This window comes from Anoplopoma fimbria, chromosome 6, assembly GCF_027596085.1.
Source record: "Anoplopoma fimbria isolate UVic2021 breed Golden Eagle Sablefish chromosome 6, Afim_UVic_2022, whole genome shotgun sequence".
In the NCBI taxonomy this organism is placed as follows: Eukaryota; Metazoa; Chordata; class Actinopteri; order Perciformes; family Anoplopomatidae; genus Anoplopoma; species Anoplopoma fimbria.
This window is the reverse complement of record NC_072454.1, coordinates 25,042,826-25,060,974: the sequence shown is the minus strand read 5'-3', so window position 1 is coordinate 25,060,974 and position 18,149 is coordinate 25,042,826. Positions and strand designations below refer to the sequence as shown.

The window sequence follows — 18,149 nt, the reverse complement described above, 5'->3', positions numbered from 1 at the left end:
TATTAAACGATAATTTTGATTAGTTTCTTATGTTGCCATCATTTTTAGACCGACATCATATAGTGTAAAATGTTTGTGCAGGAATAAGATGCAGAGTCTGAGTTAAAGTTGGTACAGCTACTGTAGATGTTTTGGCAGATTGGCAGCGTCTGCATGCCTACCCTGATTTTAAATGAAGAAATGATGAGTGCTTATAGGCATCCTATCCTATCTTGCAAGTCTTTTGGCACTGCAAACCATACAACAGATAATCTTCCACAGAAATTGCACAGAACAAGTCATCATTATAAAAGTAATTTTCAAGAACTTTAGCCATCCCCCATCAGTACCACAAAATAAGCTACCCGACATTCAGTCATAAAAGCATGATATACTCGCTCTGTCTCATTTAAAGTTATTCAACAATCACGTCATATTCAATTACGTTTTTTCTCTGGCTCCAGTCTACCTGCAGACATCTCCTCAGACCTGCCATAAGAGGTTAAAGCAGAGAAGCAGAGAGGAGGAGAAAGTCATTCCATTGGTGAGGACATAAATTCAAACATATGGTTTCACTGCACAGAACAGAAAAATTGTCAACCTAAAGGGAAATACCTGTTTTCTAAAGAGTGTGAAGATAAACATTTGTGAACTGGTCACTTTTTGTTTTGTGTTGTTCTTATTGTCAATTGATGAATTGACAGTTTTCTGCTGTGATATCCAGAGCTCTTTCACTAGAGATGAGATCTTTAACATCAAAGAAACAACTTCCGTGGATTTGCTTCCCACCTTTCTGTAATCATCTCGAAAATATTGGACATTCTGGTGAAAGGTGCGCTACCTTTAACCAGAAAGTAATTGGCTAACATTGGCATATAGTCGAGGTTAAACTAATTTTAATGAAACCTAATACAGAAGTTCTATTTTTTTTTTTCTATCTTTTTTGTATTTACAAAATAGATGCTTTTCAATTTTAAAGCCTATTGTAACATGTAGCCTTTTGGGAAAGTGTTTTATGGTAATGTTTGAAGTGTTCCTTATTTGATAGTGAAAATAGTTTACCAAAGTTGACAGTGACAGGCTACTTCAGTCCCAGGAGGACTGTGTCTATTTGTTTTTAATAGAAAATTTGTTTTTAATAGAAAATGTGTATATATACACACACTATATCCAACAAACAAGCATATATATATATATATATATATATATATATATATATATATATATATATATATATATATATGTATATATATATATATATATATATATATATATGATATTTCAGTTTTTCTTTTTTAATAAATTTGCAAAAATTTCTACATTTCTGTTTTTTTCTGTCAAGATATATATGCTGAGTGTACATTAATGCGAAAAAAATGAACTTTTTCGATTTTATATATATATATATATATATAAATATATATATATATATATATATATCCGTACCCATATATATATATATATATATATATATATATATATATATATATATATATATATATATATATATATATATATATATATATGTATATATATATATATATATATGTATATATATGTATATATATATATATATATGTATATATATATATAGATACATGTTATATATACATATATATATATAGTATATATATATATGTATATATATATATATATGTATATATATATATGTATATATGCTTGTTTGTGTTGGATATAGTTGTGTTTATTAATTTGTTGTTTGGTTTGCTTGTGTGCTGTTTTGTTTTGTTTTTGTTGTTGTTTGTTTGTTGATTTGATTGTTGGCAAAGACAAATACCACACCTATCTTAAGTTTAGAATTAGAAGATATGCACTTTGTTGTTGTTGTTGTTGTAGTAGGTTTGTTTGTTGGTTGTTTTGTTTATTTGTTGGTCGTTCAGTTTGTCTATTTGATGGTTGTTTTGTTGTTTGTTTATTGTTGGTTGTGATGTTAGCTTTTTTGTTTGTTGTAAATTTTGAATTTGTAATTGTGTCCTTATTCAGTGTACTGTCCTTATTGTGACACACCACTCACCAAGTCAAATTCCATGTATGTGCAAACATTAAGCAGAAATGCAATAAACCTTTTCTGATTCTGAGCTGATTCTGCCATCTGTTCACCAGGAGTATCTTGAGTCCATCCACCAGCTGTATGAGGACTGGCTCGTCAAGCAAAACTCCTCCCCTCTTCCTGCTCCTGTGCTGGTGAGTGACAAATCGCATCCTGGCAGGTCATTGCTTTGGCTGTTGTAGATATTGTACGTACAGATGAATGAGACTTTTATGACAAAGCTATGACCAAATGTGTTACCACTTTACCCCTCCTGTTATTGATGTCATGCTGTGATAGTGACCATCGAAACATTTGTTTTCTTTGTCTTCTGCCGCACCTGCTGGTCTTTAATTCTTTATTGCGTGTGTGTGTGTGTGTGTGTGTGTGTGTGTGTGTGTGTGTGTGTGTGTGTGTGTGTGTGTGTGTGTGTGTGTGTGTGTGTGTGTGTGTGTGTGTGTGTGTGTGTGTGTGTGTGTGTGTGTGTGTGTGCGCGTAGGTAATTCCTGCTGACGGTGACCTCCAAAAGATGCTGCACCAGTACGAGGAAAACCGTGACAAGATCTTAGCTGGAAGCTATTTCTGATACCCAAAAATTCAGTAACACACATACATAAACACACACACACAGAATTCTATGATTTGGATTATCATTTTTTATAAATTTGTCTTTACATGGGACAAATAAGTAACTTTTAATTAAAAAAACTTCTTGTTAAATTTATTCTCAGATCTACAGGGTTGAAATGCTTCAGAAAAAGAACTAACTCCAGACCAGGTAAAATAATCAACTGAGCCTCAGCTTTCCATTAAGACACTTTAGAGTTCCTTAACAGAATCTGAAAAACTCAAGTGTTTGTCAGAGCTCCTCAGTCTTACACTTTGAACGGTGAGGTTTAACTGATTATACAAAACAATATATACGTTCTCTTTTTATTTCACTCTAATGTAATGCACTTCAGCAGTATCCTCAGAACTTACATTGAGCTGTCACCCAGATATTGTCTTTGATGTGTTTGGGTTCTAAACCTCAATGAGTCGGATCACAGGATGTGGTCAATGCAGATTGCAATTCTTGAAAAGGGGACCTCAGGTACATGTGTCAATAACGACCACCATTCAACCTGCTAAAAATAATAAATTTTTATTTAAACTGTGATTTTTATAGATTTATTTCAAGATGAATACCATGTAGGCTTGAAATGTTGCTCTGTAATTTCTTTGAATGAAGGAAACTTTGTTCTTTGTTTTACATGCCACATTAAGTATATTCTGTAGTCCAATTGTTTGATTTTAGGCATATTCTGCTCTTTTGTGTTGGTCAGATGTGTTAGTTGAAGGATTTGGAATAAAATATCAGGGGGGTAATGTAGCAATTGATTATTGATCGTAGATGAACCCTGACAAATACTCGTACAACTAAATATACAGGCCAACATTGTTCAAAATACACTTGCCTTTAACCACTTTCAGGACCATATATAAAAGAATATGCCTTTCAATTATAAGTGCATTTTTTTAATTCCTAAACATTTAAGAAAAACGAACAATGATTGTCTCTTGACCAATCATTATTCCAGGAGTTGGATTGCCTTAGTTATTTTATATTAATAAAGAAAGTGGTGTTCAATTAAAGTACACAAAAAGTAATGAGTACACAAAACAACTTTAGGCAGGTAGTATTAATCAAACTGGTTGTTGTCATTCATTATTTTCATTTTATTTTAATATTTATTTTTGCAGGGACAACGCCCAGTTAACACTAATTGCACCAGTTTTAGCTAGAAGCTAATCTGCATCTGTTGTCCCTGGGCAGGTAGAAACAAAAAACAACCACATGATAAAAATATACACAACAATCCACTACACAATATCTGAGTGAGATAGTAAAAAGAATTAGAATGATACAAATACAATATATACTGTAGAAGGCAGTCATTGTTGGTGACACTTTTGCATACTTTAGCCAATGCTATAGGCTGATTTTAAACTCTAATATTTTTATTACTTTAACAGAGCAAGCAGGTTGACCAAAGGCTGTTTTTCTGAACTGAGGCACCCAGTCACCTGAAAAAAGAGGCTCTAGTCCCTATGGCACTGCCACTACCAGGATAGGCCAGGCATCCTCCTCTTTATGTTTAAATAACTTTAAACATCAGGCATTCATCAGAGTAAAAATAATAAGTTATCAAAATTGATGAAATACATTTCTTTTCAGGATATTACATATTGGCTTATCCCTTGGCTTTTAAAAAAAAGTCTAATACTGTTAAGAGTTGTTCATAGAGTGAGTACAAAAGCTTGAGGGTAGTCACATCTGTCACTGTTGTTTGCAATAAAATAGATGGATGGAGCTTTGCAGCTGACATAATCAACTGGTACCTGATGTTCTTTTAGTAGCAATTTCGTTTTTTACAAAGCACAACATGTGAAGTTGTGTCTTTCTGTAATCCTAACAACACAGTCAAATATATGAGCTGAGTTAATCTGCAAATGAGCACTGGAGTTTACAGTATTTATACAGTGACACAAAGAGATCCGAGAGGGGCTGACAAGTAATGAGATCAGAGAGAGGGTGAGTTACACATTCTCTTGAACTGGTGCAATGACCGCATCTTCAGAAGATAACAGCAATTCAGGCCAGCTTATCTTGGTCTGTACTTTCCAACAGCTTGCTATTTGCAGAGACATGAAATGTATTCAAAGAGAAGTAAAACGTCTCTTCACATTTTCTGATAAATGACAAAGGATATGGGGATTTTCAGTACACTCTTACTTTATTCAAATTAAATTAAATTTTATTTTTATTTTTAAAGGGCTTAAAAAGAGAAAAGTTTGTGTCATTTGTAATGCCAAGATATTTAGCATATGTCAAAGATGTGATGACTTCATCATTAACTAAAATGTCATCATTAACTAAATTATTGATCCTCGCTTTGAAATACATTCAAACTGTTTTGCTTACATTAAGGGTCAAGCATGATTCACTAGCTAATCCAACACTTTGTTCATCGCAACTGTCACTTTGGCTGCCGCATCCTCTTTAGATCTAATATATTTCATTTAGAGACCAGTGAAAGTAAAACATTATGAAAACTGTCAAATGTCATCTTAAAATCTAAAAACACAGTTTCAACAACACCACCTTTACCGTTTGATTTGTTATAAAAAGGCAATTTGCTGTTTGTGTCAAATGATGCTTAGGAAAACAAATTGCATTGGGTGTAGAGTAACTTTACCTTCATTCAAATGAGAGACTAACCGATCACAAACAAAGTTTTCTGAAATTTTAGAAGGTTATTTGGAAGATACTTATGTGTCTATGACTTCATTAGATCGGTCTTTCACCTGATTTAAAGATGTGTCACCACTGCAGCCTTCCAGGAAGGAGGAACATCCAAGGTGTTATTGCTAGATGTATCAGATTGTTAAAAGGCTTTTGTAATATATATAAATTATAATTTTAACAAATCGTGCATCAATATCAAAGACTAGAATTTGACCCTTTAAGTCAATCAAGTACTTTCACAAAATTCTGAGATATTTTCAATTGTGAAAACAGGGAAAAAGTTATTCTGAGGTTTAAGAACTCTTGATCTTACATCAAAATTCTTGACCGAAACCTTTACTGAAACAACAAAGATAAATTAAATATTGGAGCAATTTGTTCTTTATCTTCTATGACTTTTAATTATTTATTTATTACCCAAATTTGAACTGATTTACCCTCCTTTTTAATTTAATATTTTCCCAAACTAATTTACTAATTCCCTTGGACTCATCGGTTGGTTTAATGAAATTTCAGCTTTGGCCTGCGGGAAGATTATGAACGGACAAAACTGTTACTAGATTAAAAAGAAACCTGTGATGTTAGATCTCAGTATTGCATGTAGGATTTCCTTCTTTAGAGTGTACCAGCGGAGATCTTAAACCTCATAAAACTTGATTTCAAATATTCAATATTTATTTATAACAGTACATTTTCATGACTAAATAAACATCTACAGTTAATCACAGAAACATCCTTAGTTCATATTTATAACACTCAAAACCTCCACCAATCTGCTTCATGAGGACTATGTGGGTGTAGTTTGCTGATTGACAGTACTGGCAACATAAGCAAACTTCTACAAAACTGTTATAAGATTCTACTTCAAATGTTGCTCAGCTGTGATGGGGCATGGAAGAATGAGAAATCCCCATTTTTAAGCTAAGTGCCACACACTTCAATCTAGTGAGCAAAGCAAGGAACAAGAACACAAATACAGAAATCTCTCAAGTGAAATACCATTTGTACATTTGTGTTCATGTGCACCATTGCTCATACTAAGATATTTATTAAGAAAGAAAGGTTTTCAGAACATTTAAGTTGCTGACTCTTGTCCCTTTCAATTACTTCTTCTTTCTCTCAGACTGTTTATATTCATGTCCCGTTAATGCACATTACTAATTTTGCTTCCTACCCGGAGTCTTCGTGCTTTCTCACCTCGCAGGTTTCCATGTATGTTGGTTACACCTGGACCGTGGTCGTGCCCGCTGCCATGGCCCTGCTACTATTGTTATTTTTATAAGTCACAATTCTATTACTGCTATCATTAATTTTTTTATTAATCTATTATATCCACAGCTGCTGTTATTATTAGTAGTCGTAATTTTTCCACCACTATTCTGCTTACTACTCTCATTATAAGAGCAATATATATCATATGCATTGAATGTGTTGTATCTTTGTTATGCTGTTCATTCTGTACACATGACATCTATTGAACTTCTGTCCATCCTGGGAGAAGGATCCCTCTTCTGGTGCTCTCCCTAAGGTTTCTTCTTTTTTTTTCTCTGTGTTAAAGGCTTTTGTTGGGGGAGTTTTTCCTGTACCGATGCTAGGTTTCTGGGACAGGATGTCCCATGCTGTACAGATTGTAAAGCCATCTGAGGGCTGTGAATTGTGATTTTGGGCCATACTAAATACATTGAATTGAATCGAGACAATATCCAGGCTCAATTCCCAATATTCTGCGTATATAAGTATCACCCAACTGTTCCTCAGTGGATTGAATCACCTTGAGGTGTCAAATTATGAAAGCGTTGTCAATGTTACACTTAAAGTTCACCTTCATTTTCAGCCTTTAATTTATGATTGCATGATGGTTAATTGAGTCAAAATATGTTAATAAACAACAAAACAGATCAGGCACACATCTGAGCTGTCAATTAATTTGCAAATAAGGTCAGAGTTCTAAGCACAAAAAAAAGTTTGACAGCATGTGAGGACATAAAGGTCAATGTGTTGAAGAGGTGAAAGGAATTGTCTTTTTTTTTTTAGAGGAAACATCTTTACTCCTTGAAAATAAAAACTTAGAGCACAGCAAACTCTGTTGGACATAACCTGGAAGTGAAGTGTTATCCTGTAAAACACAAGGCTTCTGATCTGCTCCATCAGCTTTCTTAATTGTTTAAAAGTGTTTAAAGGCAAAATCTGCATCAAATAAGGGTTACTCCTCAATCAAAATTTAAGCTGGAACCTGCCACTATTATTCTGGAATTGACTGACAGGTGTAAGACATGCCTACATTTTCAAACATGGTCCGATGAGAAGAGCAATAAGATGCTGTTTTGTTTTTTTATCTACAACTGCAAATTTTCAGTGACATACTAAATATATCAAAATTATGGGTCTTTAACACTGAAAAAATCCTGAGAGTATAGGTAGACCAGATTTTTAATGGAGCAACATACAATTGGGATTGTGCATGAAAATGTTGTTGTGCTCCTTTACATCTGTACTATTGCACTTTTAAATCTTGGCTTACAGACTGATAACAGCTTGTATTGGTCTTGGCTTGCACAGTAGTTTTGTGATTGATAATTTCCATATACATGTAAATTAATGTTGAGAGCAAGTTATTTCTTGTGAAGCTCGACTATAACAAAGCTCTGTGTCAGCTGCTCCTCAACTCCTCTGCCTGTTTCTGCTATCGCAGTATCCTCTATTTCCTGCTGTTCTGTAGTTTCTCCTCCTATACAGCTCTGGCAATCTACTGTACTGACGGCCAGTGTTGAGTGGTGACACACAGTATGTTGCTTCTGCTCTTTCATCACTGCAGGATCAGACTGAGACGATCTGGTGCATCTACTTGCAGCACAGCCCAGTGCAGGAGCTGTCATCGCTGGCTTACCGAGGTTCTCCTCCTCTGCCTCTTCCTCTGTGCTTGCCTCTCTCTCTGTGTTGCTCCTCTCATTATTTGTGTTTTTCTCTTCCTTCTTGTTTTCTTCTTTTCTTTCCCCTTCCTTTTTGGTGTCTTGCAGATGGAGCTGGTACATGCTGTCTGCCAGCTCTCTCTGCTCCTGCACCTCATCTGTGGAGCTCATAGAGGGAAGCTTTGGGTTGGTCAGTCTCTTATTTTGTAGGTCTGTAAAAATCATAGTTTCATATTCATACTGCAGGTGACAGTACAGCAAGTAACAAATCCTTAGTTTTCCAAAGCAAAATTAATCTACAAATGAAACGCATCTCGTTCACACAAAGTACATAGAGGGAGACAATTCTTTTTAGAAAAGAGTCAATAGTATTTCAACATAATGAAAATTAGGGGTGGTCAATATGATAATAGACTGACATTTTGCCATTCAGTTTATATTGTGGTAGCTATCCTTTGAATATATCTGGTTCTCTTTTGTTTTATCCAAAAACGGTAACATTATTATTAGATAATGTAAACTGTGATAGGAGTAGTTTAGCCCACTTCTATAGAAATAGACTCCTCATTCATAAGATAGGAATTTGAGATTCAGCTTTTTCTGGTATTCAGTGAACAATATACAGTACCAGTCAACAGTTTGGACACACCTTCTCATTCAACTACTTTGAAGAATCTAAAATATAAAACATATTCTGGTTTGTTGAGCATTTGTTTGTTTACCACATAATTCCATATGTGTTCCTTCATAGTTTGGATGTCTTCAATATTAATCTACAATGTAGATTTTTATTTATTTTTTAAATAAAGAAAAACCATTGAATGAGAAGGTGTGTCCAAACTTTTGACTGGTACTGTATTTGATGTTGCCTAAAATGTTATACTTTAGATGTGTAGATAATGTTTTGATTATCATACATTAGGTGTGAATGCATGTGTGAGTCTGTTACCTGCTACCGTCTGATGCTGTGTCAAGGCAGGAGGCTCTGATGTGGGCTGAGCCTCTCCAGGTTTCAGGCTCTCCTCTGCTCTGAAAGCAGCTCTCAGTGTGATGTGCAGGGAATTGCCCTGAGGGTCCCTGAATGCATAATCTCTGCTTCCATCAGTGTTACTGATGTGGCTGCTATTGGTGTTTTCTGGGAGGGGCCCACCACTGTTCCTGTCATTACAACCACTGTCTCTGCAATCATCACCAAAAACTTTATCAGCTTTGCTGCCATCATATTTACTGCGTATAGTTGCAGCAGCAGCTTTGGTGCCTTTAATACACTCTATTTTGGGGACCTCAGCAGCTTGACTGTCACCACTGTTATCATTGATGCTGGTAGTGTGAACATCTTTACTGCTGCTCTTTCCTCGTTGAGGTTTGCCTGGTAGCAGAGGACGGCCCCTGAAGGCAAGGTCGGGGTAGGTCATCTGCATCTCCATAATGGACTGGTCTAAGCCGATGAGATGGCAGCGTCTAGGCTTGGGCTTGGGTTTAACTGGAAGCCTGGTGTCCAAATACAGAGGTACCTGGAAAAATAAAACAAAGCTGAGTTCAGTACAGGTTGAAGCTGCTTTGTTATCCAGGTTCTTCAGTCTTTGATGTATGTTGCTATGCATTTTACATTTGCCCATTTTTAAAATGTGTGAGCGTGTGTGTCGTAGCTATGTTAAAGCAAGCAAAAGGAAATGCATAAATAAATAAGTGAGCCAATATCATAAAGTATGTAATAATAATATAAATAATCATGTTTGCGTATTATTATATACTATTAATAACACTATAACAATAACAACTGTAATAATTAAAGCTGCAAGCAGCGTTGATCGGGCCCTCGCACTCTGTGCACGTCGGTGGTACTGGCGGGACGCCATGTTACGCAGCCAAGAAGGTCTACGACCATCGTACACCGCACCCACAAGTTAGACATTTTTTTCCTGCGTGGAGGGTGACCCTGGAAATTGTATTGTAAATATTCCACCAGTTTCTGTATCCACTATGTGGAGCTAGAGAACACTCGAAAACATGCTTATAGTGTTCTATATCACGTGTAGACAAAAAATAAATACATTTTTTGTAATGGTCTGTTTTAGATTTATATTAGCTATTTATTTAGATAGGACAACTTATTATTTGTAATGTAATGTTCAGTGATGCAGATTTATTTATTTAGGTATCATTACTATGACTTAATGTTCAGGTCAACAGTTATCCAGTTTGTACAGTCTGCAATATAGTAAGAGATTGTTCATTCAGATAAAACATTTTTGCAAGGGAGGGGTATAGCTATAGTTATCATTATTATATTGTCCTTTTAAAATCCATTATAGGTTGACCTCTTTTGACTACATAAAACCCTATGATGGTCTGATTTGAATTTTGATCACAGCTGTAGGCCTGAAATCTTGTAGCCTGACACGCCGCTTAACAATTCAATTCAATTCAGTTTATTTTGTATAGCCCAGAATCACAAATTACAAATTTGCCTCAGAGGGCTTTACAATCTGTACACATGCGACATCCTCTGTCCTTCCCTCACATCCTCTGTCCTTAGACCCTCACATCCTCTGTCCTTCCCTCACATTCACAGGAAAAACTCCCCTAAAAAACCCCTTTAACAGGGAGAAAAAAGGAAGAAACCTCTGGGAGAACGACAGAGGAGGGATCCTTCTCCCAGGATGGACAGAATGCAATAGATGTCATGTGTACAGAATGAACAGCATAACAGAGATACAACACATTCAATGTATATGACATAAATGATTCATATAATAAGAGTAGTAAGCAGAGTAACGAAGGAAAAAACAATTAAGACTATTTATAATAACAGCAGCAATTATTATAGTAGAATTGTAATTATGAAATAGGGATAGTAATGTGATTAATAATAATAATGGAAGTAGCAGTGGGTGTCAGTCGGCTCACAGCAGGAGGCACGACTACGGTCCAGGTACCACAACGATTCATGGAAACCTGCAACGCGAGAAAGCAAAAGGGCTTCAGGGTGGAAGTAAAGCTAAAATGCTTAATGGTACAGGTAATAGTAATGTGACTAATAATAATAATGATAGTAGCAGTTGATGTCAGCAGGGCCATAGCAGGAGGCGCGACCACAGTCCAGGTACAGCCATGATTTATGGAAACCTGCGTGGCGAGAAAGCACAAAGACTCCAGGGTAGAAGCAAAGTCAATAAGCGTAATAGTACAGGGAATAATATTAGTAATGTGACTAATAATAATAGTAGTAGTAGCAGTGGGTTTAGTAAGGCCACAGCAGGTGGCACGATGACAGTCCAAATATATGGACTGATTCCCCCCGATTCCTGGGAACCTGCGTGGCAAGCACAAGGACTCCGGGGAAGAAGCAAAATCAGTAATGTGCATAAATAGGAGATTAATACATAAAGATGGAGGGAGAGAAGAGGAGAGAGGAGCTCAGTGTATCCTAGGTAGTCCCCCGGCTGTCTAGGCATATAGCAGCATATCTGCTATATGCTGCTATATGCCTAGACAGCCGGGGGACTACTAGGATACACACACACACAATATAGCAGCATATATTAGGGCTGGTTCAGGTTCGCCTTGGTCCAGACCAAGGCGAACCTGAACCAGCCCTAATTATAAGCGCTATCAAAAAGGAAGGTCTTAAGCCTGCTCTTAAAAGTGGGTCAAGAGTGTCGCTGCCCCACGGACTGAAACTGGAACCTGGTTCCACAGAAGAGGAGCCTGATAACCGAAGGCTCTGGCTCCCATCCTGCTTTTACATACTCTAGGAACCACAAGTAACCCTGCATTGATTGAGCGCAGCTTTCTAGTTGGGTAATATGGAACTATAAGTTCCTTAAGATAAGACGGTGCCTGGCCAGTTAGAGCTTTGTAGGCGAGTAGAAGAATTTTAAATTCTATTCTTGATTTAACAGGGAGCCAGTGCAGAGAAGCTAATACTGGAGTAATATGATCTCTTTTCTTAGTTTTTGTTAGAACACGTGCTGCAGCATTCTGGATCAACTGTAGAGATCTAAGAGACCTATTAGAGCAGCCTGATAATAAGGAGTTACAGTAATCTAGTCTAGAGGAAACAAATGCATGAACTAGTTTTTCTGCATCGCTTTGAGACAGGATTTGCCTGATTTTCAAAATGTTACGTAAATTAAAAAAGGCTGTCCTTGAGATCTGTTTTATATAAGAGTTAAAAGACAGATCCTAATCAAAGATAAAACAACCAATCAAGAATTTATTAAATGAGACTGCTGTTTTCAAAACCACTTAAAATTTTACTTAAAGCACCATTAAATATCATTTGTTTTGATTGTATTCCTTTATTTTGTTCAACTAGTTTGGAAAATTTGGGAAATAATTTGAAAATGTTATCCAATTTGAAATTGTAAACCTGAATCATAATGGATTAAAGGTTAAATGTAATGCTGTCTCATTGTGTGCAGCTATGTTGACATGACAAGTTAGATATTGGAAAAAAGCTGCTCCATTCTAGTTCTCATAGTTCTCTGGTCCCACTCATTTTCTGTCAGCTTCTTTCTTTCTTTCTTTCTTTAAATGGTAATGGTAAAAGTAATGGACTGTACTTGTATAGCACTTTTCTAGTCTTCCGACCACTCAAAGCGCTCTTTACATTACATATCAATCCCCATTCACACCCATTCATACACTGCACATCAGGACTCTAAGTCTAACTAACATTCATACAACTTGGGGTTAAGTGTGTTGCCCAAGGACACATCGACATGGACTACTGGAGCGGGGGATTGAACCGGGGATCATCTGATTGGCGGACAACCCTGCTGTCCACTGAGCCACAGTCACCCCTATATTTTCTCTATTTGTCCCCATTCTCAACACAGTCAACCAGACTTCGGCACTCTGCCCTACCTCTTTTCTATATGTCTCTTCCAACTTCATGTTCTCCTCTTTTTTCCCTATTGTTGTCTTTTTCTCTGTAGGTTCATCCGGATATGAAGGCCCCATTCTCCTCTGTATAAACTCCAGAAACTCCTGCAGTGTAAGATTACAACACATGAAATGAGATTGACCTACTCTGAACCATGTCCTAAGGCTGCCATTCATTTACATGTAGGTGTTTGTGTCTACTATGTGGCTGTTTTTTTTAATTGCATTCCTTTTCTAAAACTCAACTTATGTCATAAAACGGCAAATATTTCACATGGTTGGACGATTTGGGATCTTACCTGTGGTCCCAGCTGATCCTTCTCAAAGATCTCCAGGAGGTGGTCACATTCCACCCTGGCCAGCAGCAGTTCAAACCCCAGCAGCATGGCCCTGTCTGGGTTAGCATCCTCACTGAGTCTGTATTCACTGAAATACATCAAACGGTAAGAGAGAACAAGACAAAAAGTGTTGAGAAGATTGTACCAAATCCCACTTTCAAAGATGACAAAACCTGGCTTGAATCCAACATGTTGGTAGCTTTCCCAATTTGCTTCAAGATGAGCCCCAAACACCCCAGTTTCCAAATTTGATGAGTATATTTAAGATCAATTGTGATAGAAAACATTTACAAGGATATGAAGTCTATGTTTTGCTGGAGGTTGCTTCCACATTACTACATTTTTATTTAAAGCACAACTTTTGTTACACTAAGTGTCCACACTAGTCTTCTGCTTGTAGCTCTTCCGCTTTGCGTAATGCGTTGTAGAGAGACTTTAAAAGGGAATCTGCTGAGATCTTTAAGTTCTGATCCAATGTAGCAAAAAGGGCCGACTGTAGCTCCGTGGTAGAGCAGGGTCTTCCTCCAATCAGAGGATCAGCGGTTCAATCCCCGGCTCCTGCAGTCTATGTCGATGTGTCTTTGGGCAAGATACTTAACCCAAAGTTGCTCCCGAAGGCTGTACCATCGGTGTGTGAATGTGTATGAATGATTAGTCAGAGTCCTGATGTGCGGGTGGCAACTCGCATGGTAGCCCCTGCCATCAGTGTATGAATGGGTGTGAATGGGTGAATGATGACATGTAGTGTTAAAGTGCTTTGAGTGGTCGTGGGACTAGAAAAGCGCTGTACAAGTACAGTCCATGTACCAAACACTTGGAAGGCCTGTGATTTGTATTGTGTTTTGGGATGCTATTATGGGAGGCCAAGTAGCGCCTCTGATCCAGAAGGAGTGACCGGAGTAATTGATAGGAGAAATACCATGCAAGTAGAGAATGGCAGGGCGGCTGTGGCACACCAGGTAGAGCACTCGTCCCGTAACCACAAGGTTGGTGGTTCGAACCCCTCTACAGCCAACATACCTAAACAACGCATCCAGTAGAATATTATCCGTAGCACTTATCATCGCCAAGAAAACTATCTTTATGAACTGGAAATCATGACACAAAATCCGTTTTACACTATTTAAAAAACTACTAATTGAATACATATCAATGGAAAAATGATCTGCCTCAATAAAAAATCAAACCGCAGACTGTGATTTAATTTGGAATCCATTTGTCAATACCCTTAACTCTTAATTTCCAAACACAGATTTCACTTATCAACTCTTTTTGCCTGTCCTCCACCCACAATAAAGATACACACCATCATTCTCACACGCATATCTGCTATCACAAATATACCATGATCCCTTCATATTCCTCATCTGACACTTACAAACATGCATTCAAGGAACATACAACAAACATACACGCAACCCTCTCGACAATTCTCATTGTTATTATTAATGTTAGTAACTATCTATATAGGTGTTATTATTGTTATTTGTCACAGTCACGCCTGTTCACTCTTCCCACTCTGTCTGTTTCTCTCAGCTCACAGCCCAGCCCTCTCTCTCTCACCACACTCTCCCATCACCTAATCAGCCTCATGCAGTGCACCTGTCTGCCACACCCACCTCATCAGCACCATCACTCTCACCTGCTCACTCTGCTGCACTACTCACCTCAGTCTCACACACACTCACTGCCAGTTCGTTCTCCGACTCAGCCTTCTGTCCCCGACCATGAGATTTGCCTTTGCTCCTTTTGGTTTTTGTCTGCCTGCTCTGCTGACGGATCAGTGGAATATAACCCGTGAGTTATCTCCTGTCTGTCTGTCTGCTGTTTGTTCCGCTTTGAATAAAGCTCCAGAACTTTACCCTGTCTCCTGGTCGTACTGCACTTTGGTCCACACACCACCCGTTACAGTTATTATTATTATTTATAAGTTATTTAACTTTTTCTCTACAGTCAGTCAAAGTCAAACACACACACACACACACACACACACACACACACATACATAATAACAATCTATTACAGAAACTATTAATTAATTTACTTTTTTTATTGATATTTATAATAACTTATTTTATTATTTTTATTGTGTGTATATATATATATATATATATATATATATATATATATATATAAATCTTTAACAATACTGTATGTATGTATACATATATGTTTATTTGCCTGTATATATGTGTGTATATGTTAATGCAGGTAGATATGTATGTGTATATATTTTTTCTTTTCTTTTTCTTTCTTCTGTCTTGTTTAATTGATTTATTTTTATTCATTTGTTAATTTTTTCCTCTTCCCTCCTACTACTTTGCCTCCTTTTTTTTATAGATGTACTTCTGTTTATGTATATGTATATTGGTAGGGATAGTTGTGTACATGTGCAGAAATTATATATTTATGTGTAGATTTAAATATATCAAATATTACTACCTGACCTCAATATACACCCCCCACTCACCCATTAACCGAGTCACACATAAGATAGATACAAATGCAAATATACACACACACACACACACACACACACACACACACACACACACACACACACACACACACACACACACACACATCCATCTACATACAATTCGCTGGTCCTCCATTTCTCACTCTCATACACCTATGAACCTATGTTACTCTCCTCAATTTGTTTATGACCCCTTTGTTTTTTGTCCCTGTCTTACTTTGTCTTAGGTTGTATATGTGTTCTAGATCCTGGCACATCCTTTGTGATTTTTGGATCCCCCAGTTGGAAACCACTGTTCTCGAAGATCTTTACTTATTGTATGTACATTTTTTTGTTTTTATTTCAGACTTGCTTTGGCAAAGTAAACATATGTTTCCCATGCCAATAAAGGCCATTTCAATTGAACTGAATTGATTTTCTCTCTTAATTTTTCACAAAAATGTAACATATGAACATATGTATACTTGTAAATGAGACTTATTATCTCTTAGGTGACATGCTTTGCCAAGACATTTTAAGTGTAACTCACCTGAGGAAAGTTCAGGCCTAATTCACAGTTTAGATGTGTGTATGGTGGATGTTTCTCCTGGCATGGAGACACCCTAGCAACCTTATTGCTTAATGTCTCAATCATTTATTGTCTCTCTTGTTCTGGTTATTATTTTCCTTATTGCCTACCTTTGTTGATTATCACTATGGGGCAGGTATCCAACAGAGCCCAGGACTGACTGAATGGTAGAACTGCTGAGAACCGGCAGGAGACAGTAAATAAATGGACCTGTAAACGTCTGAAAGAGACACAGAGAAACAGAAATACATTTATATTATTTATCTATTTATTACTAACTAAACTAAATAAAGAAACAGTAGTTTATTAAGGATCTTTAAAATTGTATAATTAAAGATTTGGGACCAAGATATGAAGTGAGTGGGACCTTTTCATAGCTGAAATTTATAATTGTCAATGCTCTCTGGTGGACAAACCCTGCCATGGAGACACTAGCTGTGGACCAATTCAATGCGATGCACTCATTTGAAGCAGGTTTGAGTTTGTTTTCAGTTTATGTTCACCCAAAATGAACTATAACATCATTTAATTCGATACACTTCTTACATGTTGAATAATGCTCATTTAATTCAAGTTACATGAAAGGCAGTAGCTGAAGACAAACGAAAGAAAGAAAAGAAGAAAGCCACCTTAAGTGTCTTGATCTCCTTCCTCCAGGGTTGAAGGATCAGATTGACACAGATGGTCTCCAGCAGTTGGGTGGCTTTAATGAGAGCTTTCAGGTGTGTCCTCCCGTCGGTGCTCTGTGGTACCCAGTCCTGCCGCACAGCCTGGTGGAATGGGAAGACTGTGAAAGCCTCTGTGGGCTCAGGCTCTCCCAGCAGATACTGAGCAGTCCTCTTCAGCAGAGAGGGGTCGCAGCACGGCCGAACCTCTGGACACGACTGGAGGTAATAGTTCACATACTCTTCATAAACCTCTTGTCGGGAAACCTCCGCCTGTTCTTCTGTTCTGCTACCGTCCTTCATGACTGCCACACCGTCAGAACAGGCCTACAACATACAATGAGGAAGTATCGCTTGAATAATCGCTTGAGGAAGTGAAAGTGAAAGCTGTTTTTCTTAAACAGGTGTTTTTTCACCATTTAACAGCAAGGTCGATATCTGTCTCTTAACTCTGCCTCTGCTTAGATGTTGGTGTCAGCAGGTGATCCTTCTCCCAGGATGGACAGAATGCAACAGATGTCATGTGTATACAACACATTCAATGTATATGACATAAATGATTCATATAATAAGAGTAGTAAGCAGAGTAATGATGGAAAAAATTAAGACTACTAATAAAAGCAGCAATGACTATAGTGGATTAAAATAATGTTATAGGGAATAGTAATAGTAATGTGACTAATAATAATGGAAGTAGCAGTGGGTGTCAGCCGGGTCACAGCAGGAGGCACGACCACGGTCCAGGTACCACAACGATTCATGGAAACCTGCGAGGTGAGAAAGCAAAAGGGCTTCAGGGTGGAAGTAAAGCCAATATGTGTAATGGTACAGGTAATAGTAATAGTAATGTGACTAATAATAATAATGATAGAAGCAGTGGGTGTCAGCAGGGTCACAGCAGGTGGCACGATGACAGTCCAAATATAACTCCGATTCCTGGGAACCTGCGAGGCAAGAAAGCACAAAGACTCCGGGGAAGAAG

At 37.2% G+C, this 18,149-nt stretch overlaps 2 protein-coding genes across 6 annotated transcripts in view; one reads left to right on the top strand and one right to left on the bottom strand.

Moving 5' to 3' along the window:
* Positions 1-3,188, top strand: part of tk2 (thymidine kinase 2) — a 7,879-nt gene extending 4,691 nt beyond the window's left edge. The window contains exons 8-10 of the mRNA XM_054599634.1: positions 444-523; positions 2,104-2,184; positions 2,529-3,188. Of these exons, the coding sequence (XP_054455609.1) occupies positions 444-523; positions 2,104-2,184; positions 2,529-2,615 (248 nt within the window). The 3' untranslated portion in view covers positions 2,616-3,188. The remainder of the gene's footprint in view (positions 1-443; positions 524-2,103; positions 2,185-2,528) is intronic.
* A 4,151-nt stretch (positions 3,189-7,339) lies between these two features.
* On the bottom strand, positions 7,340-17,492 carry si:ch211-189a15.5 (uncharacterized). 5 transcript variants are annotated; one of them, XM_054599629.1, is made up of 7 exons: positions 17,132-17,492; positions 16,613-16,722; positions 13,417-13,543; positions 13,100-13,222; positions 11,138-11,185; positions 9,177-9,741; positions 7,340-8,439 (listed from the first exon to the last, which is right to left on the bottom strand). In XM_054599629.1, the coding sequence occupies exons 1-7, from the start codon at positions 17,468-17,470 to the stop codon at positions 7,931-7,933; spliced, it is 1,821 nt and encodes a 606-aa protein (XP_054455604.1). In that variant the 5' UTR covers positions 17,471-17,492; the 3' UTR covers positions 7,340-7,930. The 5 variants fall into 5 exon arrangements, with proteins under 5 accessions (XP_054455604.1, XP_054455606.1, XP_054455605.1 ...); XM_054599631.1 differs by having other exon boundaries at positions 7,340-8,385; XM_054599633.1 differs by having other exon boundaries at positions 8,307-8,407.
* Between the last annotated feature and the right edge of the window lie 657 nt (positions 17,493-18,149).

What these genes read in the sequence shown, in the direction of transcription:
- si:ch211-189a15.5 (XM_054599629.1), bottom strand. Translation starts at nt 17,470, where the DNA reads ATGAAGGACGGTAGCAGAACAGAAGAACAGGCGGAGGTTTCCCGACAA. An exon ending in CCGTAGTCGTGCCTCCTGCT is followed by an intron (nt 9,742 to 11,137) that starts GTGAGCCGACTG and finishes TTATTTTTCCAG; the next exon opens with GTACCTCTGTATTTGGACAC. An exon ending in ACAGCATCAGACGGTAGCAG is followed by an intron (nt 8,440 to 9,176) that starts GTAACAGACTCA and finishes TGATTTTTACAG; the next exon opens with ACCTACAAAATAAGAGACTG.